The sequence below is a fragment of the Vulpes vulpes genome, chromosome 3 (assembly GCF_048418805.1).
Source record: "Vulpes vulpes isolate BD-2025 chromosome 3, VulVul3, whole genome shotgun sequence".
Classification (NCBI taxonomy): domain Eukaryota; kingdom Metazoa; phylum Chordata; class Mammalia; order Carnivora; family Canidae; genus Vulpes; species Vulpes vulpes.
The window spans coordinates 20,738,079-20,762,487 of NC_132782.1; the positions used below are offsets into that span (position 1 = coordinate 20,738,079).

The 24,409-nt window shown below is 56.9% G+C and overlaps 3 protein-coding genes across 4 annotated transcripts; all 3 read left to right on the forward strand.

The window, feature by feature from the left end:
- The first annotated feature begins 2,939 nt into the window (after positions 1-2,939).
- HOXD12 (homeobox D12) lies at positions 2,940-3,891 on the forward strand. The gene is made up of 2 exons (XM_025994257.1): positions 2,940-3,513; positions 3,653-3,891. Exons 1-2 carry the CDS (start codon positions 2,940-2,942, stop codon positions 3,889-3,891), a joined length of 813 nt encoding a protein of 270 aa, XP_025850042.1.
- A 6,122-nt stretch (positions 3,892-10,013) lies between these two features.
- On the forward strand, positions 10,014-22,411 carry HOXD11 (homeobox D11). 2 transcript variants are annotated; one of them, XR_012000330.1, is made up of 3 exons: positions 10,014-11,271; positions 12,031-12,485; positions 22,277-22,411. XR_012000330.1 is itself a non-coding variant. In XM_072752010.1 (2 exons), the coding sequence occupies exons 1-2, from the start codon at positions 10,473-10,475 to the stop codon at positions 12,264-12,266; spliced, it is 1,035 nt and encodes a 344-aa protein (XP_072608111.1). In that variant the 5' UTR covers positions 10,014-10,472; the 3' UTR covers positions 12,267-12,755. The 2 variants fall into 2 exon arrangements, 1 of the variants encoding a protein (XP_072608111.1); XM_072752010.1 differs by lacking the exon at positions 22,277-22,411 and having other exon boundaries at positions 12,031-12,755.
- Positions 19,738-23,255, forward strand: HOXD10 (homeobox D10). The gene is made up of 2 exons (XM_025994256.2): positions 19,738-20,901; positions 22,277-23,255. The coding sequence occupies exons 1-2, from the start codon at positions 19,947-19,949 to the stop codon at positions 22,552-22,554; spliced, it is 1,233 nt and encodes a 410-aa protein (XP_025850041.2). The 5' UTR covers positions 19,738-19,946; the 3' UTR covers positions 22,555-23,255.
- Positions 23,256-24,409: the final 1,154 nt, after the last annotated feature.

The window sequence follows — 24,409 nt, forward strand, 5'->3', positions numbered from 1 at the left end:
GAGAGAGAGACAGAGACAGAGAGAGAGAAAGGGACAGAACGGGCTATGATTCAACCTGGAGAAGCAATAACCCCTGAAAATGGGGACACATCGACCCCGACCTTCCACTTTCTGGAAGCGTTTCTAACATTTTCTCCGTTTTCCTCACGAGATGGGCTTTCATGTGAAACGGGCCTGTTTTCCCTTCTTTTTCCAACCTCATGTCCCCCCCCCCCCCTTTTCTCCGTAAATTCCGGACTCCGGAGCCGCACTCCATTCCCAGGTCCATTTCTAAGGGTTTCCAGGCGGCCGGGGCGGCCTCGAGGCTTTCCCCTCCATCTGAGGCTTGCGGGTCAGCTCCCCTCCGCCTAAGAGAAATGGGAGTTTTGCTGAAGATCAAAACTGCTCCAATGCTCTCCGGTGGAATTTGAATTGATGGCTAAATCAGTAACAGATGAAGGCTTTGCTATTTATATGCATTCCTTTTGTACTCCGAATTGGGAGGGAGTGGAGGGGCCGGTGGGTGGCCGGGGCGCGGGCGGGAGGCCCGGGGGCGCCAGGGCGAAGGGGGCTCGGCAGAGCGGCCTTTCCTTCGGGTGGAGGCTGCGAGGCCGCGCGGAGGGCGCCTCCGGGGCCCGGCGGGTTCCGGGCGCCGCCGCTGGGGACTCGAGGCCCGCGCGCGTCCGCGTGAGCGGAGCGAGGGAGGCTTTGCGGCCCGGACGCACCGCCAGACAAAGGGGCGGCCGCGACGCTTGCCCGGGTCTGGCAGCCTGCCGGCCGCCTCTGGCCCCGCTGTCCCGGCCAGCCGTGCGGCCACGATCTCCGGCTTCCAGGGACGCTCGGCGGGGCCTGGCAGCGGGCCGTGACCGCGCGGGCTGGCGACCCCAGGCCGGCTGTGCCGCCCTTCACTGTTGATCTTGACCGTGCGGCGGCGCGGCGCCAGGCGTGGAGCTCGCTCGCCATCTCCTGGGCGGTCGGCGGCATTGGCAGAGCTCGCGGCTCAGCTCCGCGCGGCCAGATCCTCTCCCGAATATTCCCCCCAGCTCTGCAGCCAAGCCTCCCGCCCCGTCCCGCCCGGCCCCGCCCCGCCGCCCCCGCCGCCCCCGCCGCCCCCGCCGCCCCCGCCCCCAGCTCCCAGCGCACAGCTCGGCCTGCCGGACCTCGGAAATCCTAAATCCGGGCGCTGAGGTGGGGCGCCTGGGCACCACTGAGCCAAGCAGAAAGGGAGGGAGTCGAGTTGGTCTCGCCTGGTTTTCACTTAGTTCCTTTACATCTCTAGTCCCCAGGGGTAAGCTGCAGCTGTGCGGCTGCCTCGGGGTCCGGAGGAGACACCCCTGCACTTGGAAGTACCGAGCATCGCTGTGTGCTGAGGCCGCGGGAGCCTGCGGGGATCCCTGGGGAGGCGGTAGCCCCTGGAAAACGGGGAGCGTTTCCCCCAATGAGAGCCTGGATCCCCTAAATCCTTAGGAACTGAGGTCGCAGCTTTTGCCTACACCCCCCAACATCCCCCACCCGCCACCCCCAAGGACGAGGAGGGGAGTCCTGGTCTGTAGGTCTGAGCTCCCAAGGAAAGCCCGACAGAACCCCGAGGAGTCCCGGACATCCCCATCCCCACCCCCTGCCCCCGCCCTCGAGCGGGAGGAAGAGACCGACGGCGTTCCCCAGAGCCGCCCAATTGGTCGCCATAACTCACACAATAAAGTCGCAGCGCGGTGGTCAGCCTTGCCCTCCGGCGGCGCCTGTGTGGTCTCCGCGCCGAGCTGGCGGTCTAACCAATTCCAGCTTGGCTCGGGACCGGCGAGGCGGGCTGCAGGTTGGGGCGGGCGCCAGTCACGCGGTCGCTGGGGTTCTTGGGACAGAGGCGGGAGAGGAGGACCCAGAGCCCCCTTGGCCAAACTAAACCGGAGGCCGCCGCACTGCTGCCGGCGACGGAGAGCGGCCCCAGCGGCGTCCCTGTCCTCCGGAACCCCGAACCGGCCGTCCCCGCTGGCCTGCTGCCTCGGTGTGCCCCGCTCTTCCCGAATGACTCTGGCTCTTCCGTCCTTCCACACCGGGTCCCGGGAGCTCTCGTCCTGCTCTGCCCACTGCAGAGGAGTCCAACAGCTTGGAGTTGTGGTTGGCAGGACGTAGTCGCCAAGGTGACTCCTGGCGATAAAAGGAATGTAGCCTTTGGCCACGGTTGGCCAATCCAGCTGCCCCTTCCCGGGGCCAGCATTCTCCATGGACCTGGACGGCCGCAGCTTTCCTGGGAGCCGAAGGCTTGGCCATGGAGAAGCACACCAGAGTTGGTGTGAAAGCGCCTTCCTGGCAGCCAAGCCTGGGCAGAGTTTGTGATGCCTTCCTCCTCCATCAGCAAACCTCTTGGACTGTGCCGGGTCCAGGCAGTGTGGGGGTCTCCGCTGCTAGACCACTAGTGCAGAGTCCTCTCCAGGGTGACGGGGTGGGGAGGAATCGGCGCAGGAGTAGCACTGCTCAGGCCTAGGGGACACAGCCCGTGGCCCCACCACACGGTGGGCTCTCCGTACAAGCCTAGAGGTACACAGTGCTGGAGAAGGCCTTAGCTGCAACTTAAAGCTGGTGGAAGCAAGCCTGGCCCAGGTAGCCGGTGGAGAAGGGGAGTGCAAAGCTAACCAAGACCAAGAAGGATCCCAAGGGACACTCGGGCAAAGGCACCCAATGTCCCCAGCTCCAGAAGCTGAGCCCGGAAACTCCCAGTGGCTTCACCTTCACTCAACGCTCTTGGGTTCTGACTGGCAGCCTCGTCCTTCGCCATCGAATATTGCGGGTGTTATCATAATACCCTGAAGGGGGGGAAACGGGTCGGGGGATGTAGGCGGTGCTGAAATGACCGGCTTTGAAGAACCTGCAGGCAAAGTTTCGTCCAATCGTCTGAGCCTGTCCTCTTATTCCCGGTTGTAACTAAATACTGCTGCGAGCGCAGCCGAAGCCCTTTGTTGGAGATGTGCGAGCGCAGTCTCTACAGAGCGGGCTACGTGGGCTCGCTTCTGAATCTGCAGTCGCCTGACTCCTTCTACTTCTCCAACCTGCGGCCGAATGGCGGCCAGCTGGCCGCGCTCCCCCCCATCTCATACCCGCGAGGCGCGCTGCCCTGGGCCACCGCGCCCGCCTCCTGCGCCCCAGCGCAGCCTGCCGGGGCCACCGCCTTCGGCAGCTTCTCGCAGCCCTACCTGGCCGGTTCCGGCCCGCTTGGCCTACAGCCCCTGGGCGCCAAGGACGGACCCGAAGAGCAGGCCAAGTTCTATGCGCCCGATGTGGCTCCCGGGCCGGAGGAGCGTGGCCGGGCGCGGCCGCCCTTCGTCCCCGAATCTGGCCTGGCCCCCGCGGCCGCTGCTCTCAAGGCCGCCAAGTACGACTACGCGGGCGTGGGCCGCGCGGCAGCCGGCTCTGCGGCCCTGCTCGAGGGGCCCCCCTGCGCTGCCGGCTTCAAGGACGACGCCAAGGGCCCGCTCAACTTGAACATGACAGTGCAGGCGGCGGGCGTCGCCTCCTGCCTGCGACCTTCGCTGCCCGACGGTAAACGGTGGCCACGCTCCCTGGGCCAGTTTGGGCTGGGCTGGGTGGCCAGGGGGGGTGCAGGGGACAGTGTGCAGGGGGAGGGAGCCGCTGGGGGCGGGCAGGCGACAGGCTGACTCGGGTTGGGGCTGTGTTGCAGGCCTGCCGTGGGGGGCGGCCCCAGGGAGGACCCGCAAGAAGCGGAAACCCTACACCAAGCAGCAGATCGCGGAGCTGGAGAACGAATTCCTCCTCAACGAATTCATCAACCGCCAGAAGCGCAAGGAATTGTCCAACAGGCTGAACCTCAGCGACCAGCAGGTCAAAATCTGGTTCCAGAATCGGCGTATGAAAAAGAAGCGCGTGGTCCTGCGCGAGCAGGCGCTGGCGCTGTACTAACCCCCCGCGTGGCCGCGGCTGGCCAGGCCTGCCCTTTAAGGCCGGCCGAGGCCTGGCGTGACGGAAGAGCCGGGACTGGGGGCTTTTCTGTCCGCGCCGTTTCGCTCCTCCGTCCCAAGTACCCTCCCGCTCAGTCTGCAGCCCCAGAAGCCAGCAGAGGACTTGGAGACCTGGCCAGTTGGGCCTCTGCGCTTCCCACTCTCTGGGAGGAGCCTGCAGAAGTTGCAGTATAACCTTGGCCTTGGGGCTTCCTGAGTGGGGGCCTGGGGTCACCTGTCCTAGCTCTCCTCTGGGGTATTTACATGGCGGCTCACCCTAGCACCCTTGTACTTGGATTTCTGCTTCCACCTAGACTCCCTTTCCTCTTCTCCCAGCCCTTTTTGAATTTAGCAGGCACCTCTCTAGAGCTCAGAGTGGAACTGAATTTGGGAAGAACTTCTAAGAAGTAGGAAAGGGCTGCAGGCACAGTTGGGTCTCTTTGCCGCCAAAGCCCCCTGTAGCAAAGCCAGAAACTTGGCTCTGGAGAAAGGAAAGGGCACCGCCCCCCTCCTGTCTGCCCTGGCTGATTTGGGAGGACAAAAGCCACCCTGGATATTCAGACTTTGGGAGGAGAGGGGAGAGGAAGGACGGTGTGGCCGGACAAATTCGAAGATACCTCGGAGTTGGGGCTGGGCTGGCCCTTCCAGCTGGACAGAATGGGGTGGATACTTCCTTCCCAGGGATTGGGGCAGGGAGGCGGAGGCTCCAGGACCTAGCGAACTGCCATCTCTAGATAGGACTGGTAAAATTCTCCTACTTCTCCTGTCTCCTCACACATGTCTAAGCCAGAGCCCTGCACTCCGTAATTGGACTCAGCTCTGGTGAGGACAGCTGCTAATCTGCTTTGAGGCTGGGTTGCACTAGGAGGTGGGAAAAATATCCAGGGGAGGAGAAGGCAGTGAGCAAGGACAGGGGTGTCCTACATTCCAGCTGTAAATATGACCTCCCTGTTGAGGTGGGTAGAGGTGTAGACATGTCTTTCTTGAATTAGAATAATGGGCCACCGTTTGGAGACGTGAAAGCTCCTCCACCAGTCAGGGGGCAAAGAAGGAGGCCCCTCAAATTCTCAGCCCCTGGTCGCTACTCTGACCAAATAGAGAGAAGTTCCCCTCTCTTACCCTTTTCACCACCGGACAACTCCACCAGGGGCCTTTCTGTGCCTCAGCCACTGTGCCTTTTCTGAGGCCATGGCTGGCTTCCCTCGATGGAGCTGGAGCGGTAAGGCCCTGAGCCCTGCTGGGCTTGCTTTCTGGAAGCTGGGGTTCCTGATGCCACATGGAGTTGTTTTGCATATGTTGGGTTGTCCTGGCTTACCCTCAGTGAAACTGAAGGAGGCCCCCCCAAGCTCCTTCTAACACCCCTGCCCCTTTTCCCTCTCCTTCTGAGAAGTAGCGCCCCCCAACTCCTACTGAGGTGTATGACAGCCAAAGAGTTGAAGATTCCTTCCCGAAGTCCAGTGATTTATTTTCAGTGGAGGACTAGGCCTTAAGATATGGAGTGGGCGCCTCACAGAGAGCCCCAAGCCTCCACCCAAATGACCTCAGTTTATGTTGACTAATTGCAATTTCTTTGCTATCTAATAGTTGTTGTGCATGGTTTCTGTTGTTTTGATTTTGTTAAACAACAACGACAACAACAACCCAAGAGCTTGTATATATCAGATACATCGAAATGTTTTGAGTGGAAATAAATATCCAGGTCCCAGTCAAGGTGTCAAGGGACTGATGTCAATTTTTCAAAACGTTTCGGATACCCTCCTAATGATTTGAGGGCACCAAATTCGTTTTTCTTTCCTGATTGTGGTTTCACTGCAGGTGTTGACTGTTCATTAAATGAGAAAATGGCTTCCAAGTCGGTCAGAAAATGGTGTATAAAAGCCTATGAACAAGATGTGCATGAAACATCTGAGTGGGAGGTGCGGGGACTGTGGGCAGATTTGAGTGTGTCTCCCACAGTAAGTGAACTCTCAGCTTGTTGCTGGCCAGGGCTTCTGTATTTTGCCTAAATTCTCAAACTTTAAGGCTTGCTGTTGGGGGTGGGGGGCTGCTGTCAAGATATGAGGCTCCTCAGATTTCAATACAAAACACGTCTCCCTGGTCAGGCTTCTTTAGAACAGGCTGTGCCCGCTGGAAATCCTCCATACTGACATCTCTGCCAGGAGCCCAGTAGGCTTCCTTGGGAAATGTGGCCTCTGCACCCCACAGGCCTTAGGAGCCTTTAGCTGAGGCTGGGAAAGTTAAAAACCTGCTCAGTATTCACCATCCTCTTGCAGATCTCAATTTCCAGCTAGCTTTGAAATGGGAACTAGACAATTGCTGGCTTTTAGCAAGTGGAAGAATTAGCAAAACCATTAAATCTCTAATACCAAGTATTCATGGGTTCCAACTCCCCTTTCCTGAAATACATTTTGATGTGTATTTTTTAAAATGTTTTTTAAACAGTTCCTTTAAGAAAAATATAATGGTGGGGGCAGGGTGGGTTGGGGTGGGGGAAGAAGCAAGAGGCTGCAGAGGCCCTATCTTCAGGAATGTTTTCTCACCTGATGGGGCTCAGAGAGGTATTGGTACCTGGAGCTGGGTCTCTCCCCCAAAACAGCAGAACAAAGGCGGAGGCCACACGCAGACTATAGGTCCAGAGGGCTGGGTAAAGGACTAGGAAACCGGACTTAGACGCAGGCCCTGGGATAACAGAGAGAGACTGGTTCTTTCCAATGTATGCCATTAAACCATCACGTTTTTTTCTCTTTAGCCTGGGATGTGGGGTGGGAGGAGAAATTCATGGAGACCACTCCCCAAAGAGATTGAAATTATTCTAAGTGCAAAATCTCGGTTGTCCGTTGGGGCTTCAGCAGTGTTTTTTCAAATTTGTCCCCTTTACTGATCTGCACAAATACAAAGGCGGTGGTGTCCTCTCTCCTTTCCTAGCCAAGGTCCTGGCAGGGATTTGGAACCGCGGCGAAATTCCTAAGAAACAAACGCGGAGAGAAATGATGCTGAAATCTGAGTGCTCAACATTCCCTCGCACAAAGACAAATGCGTCCTCCGAAATGCTGCAGTCCAGGCAGGCCTCTTGACCAAGAAGAAGGGTTTTAAAGGAGAAAAAATGGCTTCGGCTGGCATTCAACCAGCTGCAAGCTCAGAGGGCCGACCGGGGGACTCTTAAGGCCTGGGGGCTCTCCCCGAGGGAGGCGGGCTGGGGAGGCTTCCGGGAGGCCGGCGGGTGGAGGAGAAATCCGGAACCGTTGTAAATATTCATGTCTGCGGGGGGGGGGGTGCCTCTTCACCCCGCCTCTCCCAGCTGCAATCACCCCCCCTCGGGAGGAGGGGGGGCACCGCGCCTGTCCGACCGTCCTTGGACAAAGGTGATCTCCCCACATTTTTGTTCTCCAGTCACTTGACTTAGGGAGCCCATTCCGAAGGCTCTGCAGGGAAGGGACTGGCTCTGGGTGTTTTCCCTCGCGTTTCTCCTCTTCTTTCGTTTCCTAAAAGAGCATAAATAATTAAAGTTTGGCAGGGAGGAAAAGCCTTCTTGCAGAACTGTAGTGGCAATAAATGAAATGACTCAGAATCCCTTCCCCAGTCAGCTTTTACGAGAGCTGCCAGACAGTGTCTGTTCACGTTCTCCAGATACCAGGGGCGCCCTGACAAAGTTAAGGTCAAGTTAGTGTCTTATCTTGGGTGGCTCAAAATTACCGCATCGCGTCTGGGCGCTGCGCGGAGACGAGCGCTCGCGGAGCAGCTGGATGTGCCGGAGGGTCGGACGCGCTCCGCACGCTTCGAGCGGGGGCCGCGCGGGCAAGGACCAGGCCACAACGCCGGAGGCTCCACGGTAGGTCCTCGCGGGGCGCGCGGGGCGGGGGGCTGCGCTTTTCCTTAGGTTTGGGGGTGAGGGTCGCGGAGGGAGCTGGGGGCCGCAGGCCGAAGCCGGCTGGGCCCGGAACGGAAGCCCCAGGTGGGGCGTGGGGGCGGGCGCCCGCGCCGCCGAGCCGAGAGGGGTCGGCGGCCCCTTCCCGGGTGCACCCGCGCGCCGCTGCAGATGGCGCGCCCTCCCCCGCCAAAGCGCGGCTCCAGCCCGAGCCGCCATCGCCATGTCGTTGAACTTGAATGGTTCCGTCCTCCCCATTTCCCTCTCCAGCGGTCAGCAGGCTCCGCTTTGGGGGCAGCGCGCTGCCCGCGCCCCACCCTGTGCAAAGAGAAGGTGCGAGAATTACGCGCACTCCCAGATGCGTAAAGACCCGCCGGGGCGGGGGGGGGGGGGGCCGCTGCCGCTGCCCTGGGTCCTGAGCTGCCGCAGGGCCAGTGTGCAGTGTCCGGGGAGCCATTTTAGGAGAGAGATCCAGGGGCGTCGACCACGAGCCCGAAAGGGAGAGGCTGGGGCGGGCGATGGAGATGGGAGGCAGATAAGTGCGCGGCGGTCTGCTCGGAGGAGAAAGGGGCGAGCGGGGATCGGGGCGCGGGTGCCAGGCGGGAGGAGGGTGCGCGAGACGGTGGGCAGTTCTGGGGCGGGGGAGCCTCCTTGGCCTCCACTCGCCACGGACCTGTTTGCGCAGTGTTCCGAGCAAAGCAGAGGTGGGAGGGGGGCGGAGGAAGAGTGGGAGGGAGAAGAGGAGGGAGGAGAAAAAGAGAAGGGGGGCACAGCGGCCAGAAAATAGATATGAGCTCGGATCACCCGCCCTTTCTCTGTCTGTCGGCTCGGTGGGCAGAGCTGGCCACACGGGCACTGCGGCGGCGGGCCAGGGAGGGAACCAGCTTCACAGCCCGCACCACCTACCCTGGGCGTAGGGCTGAGGCCCAGAACCCAGTGCGGGGATTGCCTGGGCAGAGGAATCTTGGGGAGAGGGCTGATTCCTGACCTCGGTTCTGGGATTCGGGTTTGGGGAGCTTCCTTCCGAGAGACTGATTTTACCTTTGGAAAGCGCCGGCTCTCCTGCAGGCGGGAGTCCAGGCCTCGCCTGGCCCCCAGGGCTAGGAAAGAGGGAGACGGCGGCCTTGGAGGAAAGTGAGGCCTTGGGGCACATGGATGGGGGGTTCTCAGGGCCAAGTGCTGCAGAGAGGCTCAAGCCAGGAGGAAAGAGCTGCTGAGAGCACTCCGCCCCTTCCCCAGGGCCAACGGACCTCCCGGGGGCTCCCCCCCACCCCCGAAGTGACCATGCGGGCCCAAGGGCACCGCAGGAGCCCAGGGGAGAGCCGGCGGCGTGGATGCCTAGGCCTTGGCGGGTCTCCGACGCAGGGAAGGGGCTGGTTGTGAGGCGGGCTGGTCCCGGTCCAGGCCAAAAAGCAGAGAGGGTGAGGAGGGTGGAGGCGCCCACAGTTGGTCTGGGGCTGGTGGGGAGTGGGAGGCCAGGCTCCGTTAGAGGAGGAGGACTCCGGATCCTTTTGTTCACCAGACCCCCCCAGCTTCTAGAAGGGCCACCGGGCGTCTCCGAGGTCTGAACTTCCTCCTTGCTTTAGCTTTAGCTTTGGGAGAGGAAAGGGAGAGAGGGGACAGGGGTGGTGGCACACAGCTAGGGGAGAGGAAGAGAGAGCATCAGGGGACAGAGATAGGCAGAGGAAAGGAAGAGGAAGGAAGAAGGCTGGAAGGAACACGAGAAGGGAGCGGGAGAAGAGAGGACAGGCGAGAAAGAAGCGAGAAGACTGAATGGAAAGGAGGGAAGGAGAAAAAGAGACGGGAACAGAGAGCGGAGGAGAGAGGGCGAAAGGTCCGACCGGGCACCGAGGCCCTGGCCTGGGTGAGCTCCTGGCACGGTTTTGGCGTGGGGGTTTTCGAGGCTGGCACCCGCGCTCCGGGGGTCAGGAGTGGAGAGGACCAAGTTATTCTGCGCTGAAGGCGCAGGGCTAAGAAATATGTAAATCAGGGCTCCGTGCGCCCCGAGAGTGGCGCAATTACGCCCCTTGAACAAGAAGCAACAAGCTCCTGACCGGCGAGCTGCAGAGGGTGGCGGCGTCGCGGGGGAGGGAGCGGCTGCAGGAAGGGGTGTGGGGGTGGGAACCTCACAACCTCACACCTAGTCCCCTATGCCCCGGGCTGGGGCTCCCCCCTCTGCTCTCCGCTCCTTTCCCTTCCCCCTTCCTCCCCCTTCCTCCCCCTCCCTCCTCCTCCCCGCCGGCCTCGGTCCGCGTACTTAAAGCGGCGCGGGCGGGCGGGCGCGGGCGGGCGGCCCAGCCGGGCGGTGGCAGATGCACCCAGCAGTGGCGGCCGCCGGCGGCGCACAGGTGACCGGCCTGCGGCTCAGCCCGGTCAGGGGGCGCCCGGGGAGCGCCGGCTGGAGAGGGAGACTGGTCCGCCCCCAGCGCGCGCGCGTCTCGGCGCCAGGAGCCGTCCCGGGGCGTGTTGGCGAGAGCTGATATAGATATAAGGACATTTCTCTCCATGGCGTCACGTGACATAATTACCACCAGAATCAATCAAGATGAATTGCACGTCAGCGCCCGGTGGGGATTTTTGCTTAGTTGATCCTGGCCCAAGCCTCTTGTGCAATCGATGGCTCAGGTTGGCGGCGCGGGGAGCGGCCCGGGGCTCGCCGGCGCGCACGCCGCGGAGCCATGAACGACTTTGACGAGTGCGGCCCGAGCGCAGCCAGCATGTACCTGCCGGGCTGCGCCTACTACGTGGCCCCGTCGGACTTCGCCAGCAAGCCGTCGTTCCTGTCGCAGCCGTCGTCCTGCCAGATGACTTTCCCCTACTCCTCCAACCTGGCGCCGCACGTCCAGCCCGTGCGCGAGGTGGCCTTCCGCGACTACGGCCTGGAGCGCGCCAAGTGGCCGTACCGCGGCGGCGGCGGCGGCGGCGCGGGGGGCGGCGGCGGCGGGGGCGGCCCCGGCGGGGGCGGCGGCGGCGGCGCCGGGGGCTACGCTCCCTACTACGCGGCGGCCGCGGCGGCGGCGGCGGCGGCGGCGGCGGCCGAGGAGGCGGCCATGCAGCGCGAGCTGCTGCCTCCCGCGGGCCGCCGGCCGGACGTGCTCTTCAAGGCGCCCGAGCCGGTGTGCGCCGCGCCCGGGCCGCCGCACGGCCCCGCGGGCGCCGCCTCCAACTTCTACAGCGCCGTGGGCCGCAACGGCATCCTGCCGCAGGGCTTCGACCAGTTCTACGAGGCTGCCCCCGGGCCCCCGTTCGCCGGGCCGCAGCCCCCTCCGCCTCCCGCGCCGCCGCAGCCCGAGGGCGCTGCCGACAAGGGCGACCCCAAGACGGCGGCTGGCGGCGGCGGGGCAAGCCCCTGCGCCAAGGCGCCCCCCGGCCCGGAGCCCAAGGGGGCGGCAGAAGGCGGCGGCGGCGGCGGCGGCGGCGGCGGCGACGGCGAGGGGCCCCCGGGGGAGGCGGGGGCCGAGAAGAGCGGCGGCACAGGTAGGCTCCCGCGCGGCGCGGGGTGGGCGGCGGGGCCGGGGCGGCGCGGGGGGGCGGCGGGGGCCTCCCTGTGCTCGCGCCGTTTTATGTGCCACTTTATAAGCGTTCGAAGGGGTTTATACATCCTATAAGATTTCCCGGGCCGTTGTAAAGTGTGTTTACGATAGGAAACCAATTTAGGTGGGCTTAAGGTAGACTTCGAAGGGGACGTTGATCGCCGGAGAGAGCTTTTCCCCAGTTTGGGGGGGGGGGGCGGTGCTGGAGAGCTTGGAGTGAGGTGGGGGGAGATTTCAAGCCACTTTGTGAGTGTGGACACTCGAGCCTCCTGCTTTTAAGGGGGGGTGGGGTGGGGAGATCCCCGAACTGGACTTTGTCCAAGCCTCTGGCTGACGCGCGCTGCTGGCTGGAGTAGAGCAGATGCCTGGGCGCGCTCGGGTTGCTCTCCCTTCGGGTTCCAACTCCGAGCCGGCCTCGCGCTCCGCTTCTCCACCTCCGTGCCACGGGTGTGTGTGTGTGTGTGTGTGTGTGTGTGTGTGTGTGTGTGTGTGTCCTGGCGTGAACACACGTCCACGCCCGCACTCTCTCCTGTGCCCGCCCATATATCATCCCCCACGACGCAGGCAGGGCCTTTCAGTGGCGGCAGGGGACGTCCCCAACGGGGCCGAGGCCTGGCCCTCGCGCGGGCCTGGGCCGGCGGGCAGGCGGCCGGGGGTGGGCAGTCAGCCGCCTCTCTCACCTCTTGGTCTCTTTGCCTTGCAGTGGCCCCCCAGCGGTCCCGGAAAAAGCGCTGTCCCTACACCAAGTACCAGATCCGCGAACTGGAACGCGAGTTTTTCTTTAACGTGTACATAAACAAAGAGAAAAGACTCCAACTCTCTCGGATGCTCAACCTCACTGACCGGCAAGTCAAAATCTGGTTCCAGAATCGTAGAATGAAAGAAAAGAAACTGAACAGAGACCGTCTGCAGTATTTCACTGGAAACCCCTTATTTTGAGAGCTCCAGGAAGCACCCCTCTCCCAGAGCCCCACTCACCCACCCACCTCCCCACCAGCCTGCCCCCGGCAGGCCCAATGTCCTTGGGTTTAATGACGCCTCTTCTCTGTGGAACTCCACGATTCCTTCCCACGGTCAACTCGGGACCTCCCAGCGACCACTGCTGCCTGCCGACGAGGCCGGGGACTTGGCCGAATGGATCCTAATAAGGGGAAAATGGTAAATGCAAACGTCCCTTTACAATTTTACCGCCAATGTGCTGTTGTTCTCGCTCCCTCCCTCCGAGTCCCCGTGGGGACGCTGTGGGATCTGTAGAGAGTTAGGCCGCTGGGCTGGAAGGCACTTGTTTTTGTTCTGAGTTTAAGGGACCCGGCCATCCCCCTTGGTGAATGCAGATTATTTAAACTCTGGGAAATGTATCTTTGGTCTGTCGTATCAAGGCATAAGTCACTGTGTTTTGTGTGAATAAATGGTTTCTAGTAAAATGGAGGTTGCAGCTTGAACACACTATATGATTTTTTTCCTCTTTAAAGAAGTTTAGTGTCTGATTAGGGTATTTTAGTGGTCAGAACCTTCTCCCATATGCAACTGAAAATCAAGTGAAATGCTCTTTAATCCTGCTGAAATGAGAGTAGCTCTCTCCCACCCTCTCTAGGCTACACTGATTTGTTAAAAATCACTTCAGGGATGAATTTCTGAACTGAGGATCTAACCCAGCCATTCTGGGGCTGCTTTCTCCAGGCAATCAGGCTGGGGCAGCAGGAACCTTAAGAAGGAAGTCTCTTCCTCCCATTCCCAGTGTAGTGAACTTGGAATTTCTGAAAAGACAAAAACCATTTTTAAAAAATTTTTAGAAAATCCAAATTTACTCCTAACAAGATGTCAAGGAGCCAGGGTCCCTTAAAAAAAAAAAAAAAAAAAAAGCAGCCAAAATTAGAAACCTTCATGGAAAATAATGGTTTGCTAAAAAGGAAGTTACCAGTGGGGAGAGGGCTTGGGATCCTTGCTAGTGTCACAGCAGGCATACGGCAGAGAAGGGAAGACCCCTCCCTGGAATAGGGCCTGAGGCTGCAGACCCACTTCTCACTGCATTTATCGCTTCAAGTTAAAGAATGTGGTGGGGGCTGAACTGCACTTTATGTTGCAGGGCCAGGCCAGGCTGTTTACAAAACCTTGAACTGTCTAGACAACACCATAAAAGCCAAAGTTCTAAACAGCTTAATTGGGTTATATTATACACCTTCTGGTGGGCCCAAAAGAGATTTCCGCAATGTGCAATAAACTGTAGGAGTGAGAAAAGCATCTCTCCCTCTGAAAAAAGTAAAGTGAATCATGACTCTTAACCTCTTCTAAGCCCAAAGTAAAAAAAAAAAAAAAAAAAAAATCCATAAGATGTACAGTACTCCATGCATCTGCAGAGGAGGTATGCATTTCCAAATGCAAAATTTTTTTAATTACCAAAGTTTGGGGGGGGGTGGAGGAAAAACATAAGTGCATAAGTGTATGCCTTTGAACTTCCAAAATGTCAAGGTCATCACCTTTAACCTTTCTGAATAATTAGGCGCCTTAAGGTTCTTCTGTGATATTCAGCCGCCACCCACTCTCACACACACATGCTTACACACCTCCAGACCCCCACATACATTTATGACCACACAGCATCATATCAGGGGCTCACCATAAATCTAAGCAAATGCCTTAATTTCAGGATCAATAACCTTAATTTCCCTTCAAACATTTGTGTAATTCAATAGCACTTGACTTCTTTTTAAAATACTGGTTAGATTTAAGTGTCTACCAGCATGTTTTTGTTTTTTTTTTAAATACAGATGGTATATATACTGAGGTGGATTTTTTTTTTGGAGGGGGGGGTCATAGATAGCAATCCCCTTTGCTCTAATGAAAAACCATGGCTTTAAAAGCAGGCATTTGAAAGAGGAAGCTCTAGTCAGATTTACAGCTTCGCTATATTTGAAAAAAAAAAAAATGCTACCCCGTCAGATAAATTACCGAACTTTCTTTGAATATGAAAATATTCATTTTACAAAACTGAAAATATTTATATTGTTTTCCAAAGTGTCCCTCAACCTTTGGTGAAAATGGCAAGAGAAACAAAGCCTACAATCGAATAATTTCGTTCGGAAGGGGATTCCTTTGTGTGGAATTCTGGGCGTCCGTTAAAATGTCAATGCCCTAGTAGTATGATCGTTGCAGGAGCTTAAAACTGCTTTATTTCTTTCTCTCTCCATCTATCTTTTTTTTTTTTTTTTTTTTTTAACTGCGTCTAAATGTAGCAAGCTTGTGTGTCCACCACCTTGGGTAAGCCGAACCAAGAGATACCATTTCCCGTTTGCATGGCCTTGGAGAGCCACACGGGGGCGTGCTCACGTTCCAGAAGCCGCGTCTGGCGCAGAGGCCGCGGTACCCTATCTTTCCAATAGTGATTCTAATAGGCAATCTCAGCCCGTTAGTAACAGGCGGCCACTAAGTATTTGTTTGCTGTTTGTTTGTTCTAAGCAACCACGGTGTGCGAACTTGTGTATAGACAGAGAAAAGGGAGCTACCCGGATTCCTGAAACAGACAATCACCCAATCGTTGTCCCCTCCAAGATAACGCTGTTGCAAAGAATACCTTGCCATAGCCTGGTGGTGTCAAGGAGAGATTTTTTTTTTTTTAAAGACTAATAGGTACATTTCGAAATAGGTCATGCCACTGCGAGTTGTTTCAATGAGGGAAATTAATGTTCTTGTTGGTTTGAGTATGGAGAACGATATGAGGGTAGGACCAGCTCCTCCCCAAAAGCAGGGTCCGCCTTGTACCGACCGACCGCCGGGGATGATTAAAAGGCTTTTGTTTAAGACAGATCGGGGCGCCGGCAATTTAGCTTGGTGTGGTCTCAGGGAACATGAGACGCGTCGGGCCCGAGGGGGTCGTTGTGGGCCAGGGAGTGCCCCCCACCCCGGCCATGCCCGGCACCCGGGGGTACCGGCAGCGAGAGGCGCCGGCGGAACCCTGAGCTGGGGTGTCTGGGCCCGGCTGGGCTGGCGCGGCCGCGGGAAGCCGCAGGCCGGCCCAGGAGCGTTTGGACTGCGAGGCAAAGCGGCTTAGAAAGGGGATTGCATTTGAGGCCACGGAGCTTTGCATTTGACAGGAGCCCGGCCGCTCTGCGCGGCCGCCTGCGGGACTGGAGCACAGAATGTGATTTTGGCCCCAGCTCTTGGCAGAGCCTTCTCCCTGCAGCCCTGCCAGCCCCCCACGCCCCTTCCGCGCAGCCCCGGACTTTGGGGAGGGCCCGTGTCACCATCCTCCGTCCAAGAGAGAGGCTCCCCAGGACGCGGGCGGTTCTAAGGGAGGGTGGCCGTCCCTTCTGGCCCGAAGTTCATCGTGAAGCGCCGGCAACCCCCAGAACCAGTGCTGGCCTCCTCGGCTCTGCCGCCTCTGTCTCCTTTCTCCAAACCCCGGACCAAAGGCCCTGAGCCCACCCCTGGGAGCTGGCATCGGCGTCAGTGGAGGCTGGGGCGCCATGAGCCCCCCAGTGAGGCGCCAGCCAGAGGCATAGGTGCTCCCCACAGGCCCCCGTGGCTCCCGCCTGTCTGACCGCGGGTCCTGCTTGGCTGCCATGAAGCGACATTTCTCAGAGCCTAACCTGGGTCTCAGGCCAGGTGGGGAGAGAGCCCTCCTCCCCAGATGTCGTTGTGCTCCTCTTCCCGCGGGTGCAGCAGGGGCGCGTGTGGCCTCTGAGGGCCCCTTGGCCTTGGCTGGCAGCCTTCCTCAGACAACGGGTGCTCAGCAGTCTGCGGTTCCTCTCCTGCCAGCAGCGCCCAAGATGGGCCTGAGGAAGGACAGAGCATCGGACCAGGACTTGGGGGGCTGCAGACCCGACCCCTCCTGATTGCTCAGAGCCGGTGGGGCTCAAGGAGCGAGGCCATGTCTCTTGAGTCACCAAGGTCTCCGATCCTGAGGTGGAGGGAAAGTGCGCCAAGTAGGAGTCTTTTGTGTCTGTAACTGAAAAAGGCTCCCCAGCAGCCAGCCCTTTTGCACCGTCCCCACAGACTCTTCACTGGGTTGGTGGTGGCTTCCACAGCCTGCCCATTTGCCCCCTTGATTTCTTTTCACATTGGCTGGAAGGTGCACAGTGCAACCTGGAGGGGCTCCCTGGGGAAGCAGCCTTTAAAATTCGTCCCCATCCACTCTGCCCCCAAAGAATGGCACAGCCCTGAGACCACTAAGGGCCCAAATTCAGGGCAAACCTAGGAGTCCTCAGGTCTACTCAGGCCCAGGGTCACTGTTCTTCCTGGTGACAGAGGAGCGCAGATGCAGGCCACTTCTTGATTACAAATGCTAATTTCTTGCTAAGGCGACCCTATTAATTTTTTCTCGGAAAAGAGCTGTGCCAGGGAGAAGGAGGTCTTGGTACAAATATGGATATTCATCTCCTTTATAGTGCAATATTGATTTATTATTAATGGTAACTGCTCCAACTGATCTAAAGATGATCGAAAACAGCAGCTATGCAGCTACATTAAATACTCGTAAGCAAAATACAGGCTGGCCTTGGAAGGCACTGCCTTTTCATTCCATTTGCTTCATCCTAGCCTTAGAGTCTCAGCCAAACTTTCCATCCTCCCAGGTCTACATCATTCTCTTGTATTATTTCTATTTTGCTCCATTTTTATTATAAAATTTCTCTGAAACATTGGAGTCTCTGGCCTCAGGGAACTGGTCTGAAGGCAGATATTTGAGAAAGAATAAAATAGAATTTAGTGATAATAGATTCAAAATTATAGGCAATACACATATTTTCTGTGAATGAAGAAGACCCACTTCAAGCCAGATCTAATGTCAGGGTGACTGAGAGCCTGAAGCCACTGAGAGTTGAAACAGAAAGGCCCCCAAATTCGGAAGGCAGATCCTGCTTGTACTGGCTCACCGCAGACCTACCCGCTCCGCGAGGAATGGCTGGGTTTTAGCCTGAATGTTTTCTTCATGTATAAATAAAGATTATGAAAGGGCTTTTGATGGGCATAAAATTCCCGATTAGATTGAACAGTCCCGCCTCACGAGTGGGATAGGGAGAATTGGACAGCCGAGTTCCAGGCAGCTCCCCTGGCTGAGATGCAGAGGGACGACCGTCCTGGAGCGCCAGGCTGGCGTCAGGGCGCCTGCCGAGAGCGTGTGCAGCGGGCACTTTGTCCAGCCCTGGGCACGCTTAACTGGGGCCGGGATCGTGATCTCCACCGTCTGATAAAACCATTTTTGGGGTGCTGATCAGTGGCTGTTAGCTTTGAACAGGACTGTAGCAGACCAGAGGCAAAAGTTGTTTTTTTTTTTTTCCTGCCTTCCTCACCCGCGCCCCACCCCCCCCACCCCATCTTCAAGCTTAAAAACAGCCACCCCTACGGAAAGGTAATGTTTAAACCTCGGGCTTCGCCGGCCGGCATCCTGCAGCCGGAGCAGCTAGAGGCGCCAGGCTTTTAACCTGACAATGATGTTGTATTTGAACAGCTGCGTAAAGGTTTAAAAGGTCTGTCTCATTGCCACCGCGGAGTTTTTTAAAAGGGGTTATTGTTTGGGCGAGGGCACTTCGAGGCGACAGGCAAAGCGGTCCCAAGGCCGAAAATAATGTTCAGCGCCTGTTTCCACCAGGCCAGGGGAGAGTCCTTTTAGGGAGGGGGGACAGAGGGTTTGTTGGAAAAGGTTTTTGTGAAGGAGTGAGCAGGCTCCTGGTTCCCCCCGCAGAATGCCGAGGCGCTTTAATGAGCATCGGGCTCCAAAGAAATGTTCTGCTGAGGCGGAAACCCAATTTGCCCACAAGTTCAGTCCCTGGGCCTGAAATCCAAGGCCAGCCCATGACAGGGCGAGTGTGGGGAGAAGAGAGCCCAGACGCCTTCCCGGACAGAGAACTGGTTCACGATCAGGGTTTCTGGGGCCCCTTTCGTCTCTCGGGTGCAGGGAAGGGGATCTGGGAAGCCCGGGGATGGCTCCCGTGCCCTGGCCCGGCCCCTCAACCCGGGCAAGCCTTTGGAAATCAAGGTTAAAGCTCCCCGCTGCTGCCCCGAGGCCGGGGCTTCCGAAGGGCGGCTCACCCGCCTGCAACCAGAGAACAAGAAAGGAAGTTGTTGGAGAAGTTTCTCATAAAACTCTGAGTTTCCATGGTGGTGATGGTGGTTGTTCTTTAATGAGCTCGACCACAACCCCAGACCAAATCCTCTTTATAGAACTTTCCGTCACCAAAGGAAACAGAGGACCAAGAATCTCCCAATTCCTTTTTTTTTTTTTTTTTACTCCCTCCCCTCACCCAAGCAAACCGGTGTCAAATAATTTTAGGAATTGTCCAAAACTATAAAACTCAACTCCTGACAAAAGTATAGCTTTTACTATTTGACGATTTGTGTTAAAACAAAAATTGACCTTCTTGGTTGGTAGCGAAGGGGAAAAATCAATAGTATAATTTTCAATAATTCATAAAGCGAACGCCATTATGCTAAATCTTAACTATTAATCTTATCCTTTACAAAGTCTCGATTGATTTGTTAATAAAATATCTTCCCGTGTGTGGCAACAGCGGGTATAACTCTTTAAAAACCTTCAGAAGCAAGAAAATTACCAAGTAGCCCAAGAATGTAGATGAGAATTTTATTGATCGCCCTGATTCTTCTTAATATGTATTAATAAATTCCACAACCTTTTGTACCTTGCACTTGTCAGAAACCAATGCTTTTACAAAATCCATAAAAGGAAAACATTTTTTTTTTTTTTTTTTTTTTTTTTTTTTTTTTTTTGCAGAAGAACCAAATGACACCTTTGCATCTCTCTCTCTCTCTCTCTCCCCTACTCGGCCCAGTCATTTTTCTAAAACTTCTGGAGTCCGAGGGCGAGAGTTTCCCCCTCTCTTTGAAAAACAATCTTTTTTCTCTTCCTTCCTTCCTCTCTGCTCATTATTATCAGGGTGTGTAGGGAGGGAAACCTCGAGGTGGTTCTCCCGCTGTGAACCGGAGGGACGCTTTCGAGGACAGCCAGCTGCTGGCGAGGGATTGTCTCCGGGCTGAAAGCTCCCAGCGGCCCGGCCGCAGAGGTCGGGGTGTGGGTCCTCCGAGGGCCGAAGGCTCGCAGCCCCGGCGGGGCGCGGAGGGGCCGGGATCCCGCAGCCCCTCGGGCCGGAGGCGGGACCGGACAGCGCCAGGGCCGCCCGGGGCTCGGGGCTCGGGGCCGGGGCTCGGGGCTGGCCAGCTGCCTGGCCTCTGAGCCCTCGCCGCCCTCTCGCCTCCGCTCCCCGCGGGGACTTGGCCGCGTCTTGGCGAGCGCGCCCTGCAGTGTGGCCCCCGGGGGTGGGGCGCCTCGGGGCCCGGGGAAGCCGACTCACCTTCCCAGGCTGCCCGGGAGAGCGTGAGCCACCGGGCCCCCCCGCCCCGCCCCGCCCGCGCCCGCGCCCCGGGCTCCCGGGCGCCGTCCGCCCGGGTGTGTGCGGGGCAGTGCTCCTGCGCGCTGGCGCCCCGGCGCCCCGGCTTCCCTCCCGGGCGCCCCTCTGGCCGAGCCTTTCCCTCCGCCAGCGGGGCCCGGAGGCCGGGGCGGGGGCCCGAGTGGGGCCGGCCGGCGGAGCGAGCCCCGGGGAGGCCGGCGGGCGCCGGAGAGCGCCGGGCCGGTTGTCTGCAGCGCGCACTATCGCGGCCGCGTAGTAGATGTCGCTGTTGTCCGTGCTTACGCGGCCGGCCGGCCGGGCTCCGGAGCACGTGACCTGCGAGGAGGCTGCGGCTCAAGGCCATTTTCAAATCTCATTGGCTTGGTTGTCATGTGGTCGGCAGAGGCATCCACAATTACACGGGGAATGTTTTCCTAGAGATGTCAGCCTACAAAGGACACAATCTCTCTTCTTCAAATTCCTCCCCAAAATGTCCTTTCCCAACAGCTCTCCTGCTGCTAATACTTTTTTAGTAGATTCCTTGATCAGTGCCTGCAGGAGTGACAGTTTTTATTCGAGCAGCGCCAGCATGTACATGCCACCACCTAGCGCAGACATGGGGACCTATGGAATGCAAACCTGTGGACTGCTCCCGTCTCTGGCCAAAAGAGAAGTGAACCACCAAAATATGGGTATGAATGTGCATCCTTATATACCTCAAGTAGACAGTTGGACAGACCCGAACAGATCTTGTCGAATAGAGCAACCTGTTACACAGCAAGTCCCCACTTGCTCCTTCACCACCAACATTAAGGAAGAATCCAATTGCTGCATGTATTCTGATAAGCGCAACAAACTCATTTCTGCTGAGGTCCCTTCGTACCAGAGGCTGGTCCCTGAGTCCTGTCCCGTTGAGAACCCCGAGGTTCCTGTCCCTGGATATTTTAGACTGAGTCAGACCTACGCCACCGGGAAAACCCAAGAGTACAATAACAGCCCCGAAGGCAGCTCCACAGTCATGCTCCAGCTCAACCCTCGCGGCGCGGCCAAGCCGCAGCTCTCGGCTGCCCAGCTGCAGATGGAAAAGAAGATGAACGAGCCCGTGAGCGGCCAGGAGCCCACCAAAGTCTCCCAGGTGGAGAGCCCCGAGGCCAAGGGCGGCCTTCCGGAAGAAAGGAGCTGCCTGGCTGAGGTCTCCGTGTCCAGTCCCGAAGTACAGGAGAAGGAAAGCAAAGGTCGGTATGAGCAAGTTGCCACCCCAGCGGGGCGTGCAGCCCGGGAACCGGCAGAGAGGGAGCGCCTGGGTGCCCAGCGTCGAGCCCGGGCAGCTGAGGCGGGGCCGACTGGCAGGTGCTGCTCCTCCTGGCTTTTAGAGGGGCAGTCTCAGTCTCGAGATGGTCCCCGCTTCTCCCCGGCTGCCCTGGCCCTCCTGGCTAGTCCTGGCCCCACGCTGATGGCGCCTGGGCAGAGGAAGGGCTTGCCGGGTTTATTTTTCCTGAGCTAGACCTGAAATGCAACAAAAGAGGGCAAATGAGACCTGCGGCTCGTAAACACGGCCCCAGAACCTCCTTTCTCCTTCTCAGATTTGCAGTCCCAGCTTTGCCTTTCACCCAACGATGATTTTAAGGTGGTCCAAGGCACCGTGTTCGTGTTCAAGTGTATGCACCCCGCATCCTGCGAGCTTGGGGGCGGCAATGGGAACGAAATGACTGGGCTGGTTGGCGCTTGGGCTGGGGAAGAGGGCTCCCAGCCTCTGCGGGGTTAGGTAACCTTGGCTTTGTCTGGGGAAAGTGCCGCAAGCTTTGCAGTCCATTTGCAAAAGGGGCAAAGGCTGAAGGGGGGGAAGGATGGAATCTGCAGGGCCCACCCCGGCAAGGCCAGCCTTAGGGCCAGGCTGGGGCAAAGAGCCAGGGGCTCTGGCTTTTTTGAGAAGGAACCCTGCCCCTATGCCTCTCCCCCAGTGTCCAGAGGTGGGCCACAGTAAGGAGCCACATTTCTGGGTGGGGGGGAATGCTTTTGTGTGGGGACAAGAAGGAATGGGAATGCAAGAAATTCTGGGGAGTACAATGCCCAGGCAGGTCGGAGAAGGTGTACTCGGTTCCTTGGTTATCTTTTGAAAGAGAAGGGCCACTATAAGCCTGGTTGTGGGGCTCCCCGCCTGTGCAGGAAAAGTGGGGAAGAAGTGGCAGACTTGGGGATGTGAGGCAGCAGTGGGATTGGTAGTCTTGTTCAGGCTCTGGTTTGCTTTTTTTCACTCCAGCCCAGTTATGAGCTGCCCACTTAGAATGTTGCTGGGGAGATCCTGAAAGTTTACTATTGTACTAATGTTCCGTGCAGGTCAGAAAGTTGAGAGAGAAAGAGACAGAAAGAGAGAGAACCCTGACACGGAGGGCAAGAGTACCCGCCCATCGTGTCATTTTGGGCATTTAAACTAATCTGGCATCAATTACAAATCCCTTCCAGGGCCCACCTCATATGAGTAATGTTTAATACCAGCATTTCCCAAAGCGGCCTGGCTGCCAGCAGGGTCATGGCCAAGGGTACATTTGAAAAGCCTGAGAAAAAAAAATTCTTGATTTTTTTTTCTTCTTCTCCCTTTAATTTTGTTAGAGGAAATCAAGTCTGATACTCCAACCAGCAATTGGCTCACTGCAAAGAGTGGCAGAAAGAAGAGGTGCCCTTACACTAAGCACCAAACGCTGGAATTAGAAAAAGAGTTCTTGTTCAATATGTACCTCACCCGCGAGCGCCGCCTAGAGATCAGTAAGAGCGTTAACCTCACCGACAGGCAGGTCAAGATTTGGTTTCAAAACCGCCGAATGAAACTCAAGAAGATGAGCCGAGAGAACCGGATCCGAGAACTGACCGCCAACCTCACCTTCTCTTAGGTCCCAGGCCCGTCGGAGGCCAGGATCGGAGAGGGGGCACCGCGTTCCAGGGCCGAGTGCTGGAGGACTGGGAAGGCGGCAACAAAAACCTTCATTGCTCTTTTGTTTTTTGTTTTGTTTTGTTTTGTTTCCTGCTAGAATGTGACTTTGGGGTCATTCTGTTCGTGCTGCAAGTGATCTGTAATCCCTATGAGTATATATATATATATATTAAAAAAAACTAGCACGTGTAATTTATTATTTTTTTCATCGTAATGCAGGGTAACTATTACTGCGCATTTTCATTTGGGTCTTAACTTATTGGAACTGTACAGCATCCATCAGTTCATTCATTCCATCCAGCAATGTGACTTTTTCATGTTTTTCCTGACACAAAAGGTCTGTGTGTGTGTGGTTAGTCCATGATCTCATGGCGTTTTTGAATACATCCAGTACTTAAAAGTACTTAAATTACATATATATTTAAAAAAAGATTAAGAAAACCCACAAGCTTTGGGGGGAGGGGGACTAAAAAAGCACATTACAATGTATCTTTTCGCAAATGAATTTAGCGATTGTCCTTGGTGAGATGGAATATTGACGACTTATGCCTTGTAGCCTTCCCTTGTGGTGCATCTGTGGTTTGGTAGAAGTACAACAACAACCTGTCCTTTCTGTGCATGTTCTGGTCGCATGTATAATGCAATAAACTCTGGAAACGAGTTCGCTCCCTCTGCTTTCTGAAATGGACAAGTGTTACGGTGGAAATGAAAGCCTTGGGTGAGATTATCTCCCTGTTAAACTCCTTGTTGGGGCAGTTGGGGGTGGTGATGGAGATAGAGAAGAAAGATGGGAGAGGCTGGAGTAGGCCTAGGGTGCTGAAATTTGGCAGTGGTGGGGGGAGTGATCATCCAGCCTGGGTGTGCTGTTTTCGTAGTTGAGAAGAAGGGGAGTCTTCGCCCCTTCCCACCTTCCCAAGATGGTAACATAATTGAATCCTAGACCCGTGTGATTTCCCTCTAACCAGAGCCTGGTAAGTAAGACTGTGGCCACGCTGCTTTTTTCTTCACAGCTCCCCATTTGTGTGTTTTCCTGTCTTTGGTTTTGGTTGTGTTACTCTTTTAATACTTTCAGTGGGGTCTTGATGATTTCTGGCTGGCGTGCCATCGTCAGGGGCTAGGTTGAAACCAGTCTTGCTTGCCCACCTGGAAGCCGCCGGGCCTCCATTACAGGAACCAGGACAACCAGCAACTAGCATTGCAACGGATCCAGTTCTGCCCCCCCTTTCCCTCACCCCCACCCCTATCCCAAGCGCAAGACAAGCCAGGCCACAGCGAAGCCGAGGATGGGTGAGTCTTCCCATCCCACTTTGCCCTGGTTTCCCTGTGGAATGATTTCATGCTCGGTCATTACCTTTTAGTGGCCCACACGAAATTTTCTGAAAAGATTTTCCCCACGTAACGCTCCCTCTATTTAATTATAAAATGCTGGTTGGAGCCACTGTACGTAGAAGGCAAGAAAATGTACAAAAGGTGACTGAAAGAGACTTTGCAAATGAACGTGACTTCCCATGAAGTCCAATGTTCCAGCTGCCGACACAGCTTGGAAAACTCTGGCCAGCCTTCACCGGGAGAGTCCAGGCTTATCTAGTCCTGCGTGGGGGAAAGAAGAGGCCTTAGCGAGAGGAGCTGACAGAGAATTCGTTCCCCCAGGTAGTGCTGTGCTTTCGAAGGGTCTCCACCAGCTTCAAGTAGCTTCACAAAACACATCCTTTCCAAGTTTTCTTTTTCTCCCCATAAAACTATGTATTCAGGGGCTCTAAGCTTCACAGTTCTCACCCAGGGAGTCTTTGGGAGACTCAGTATTTATTCAGAGT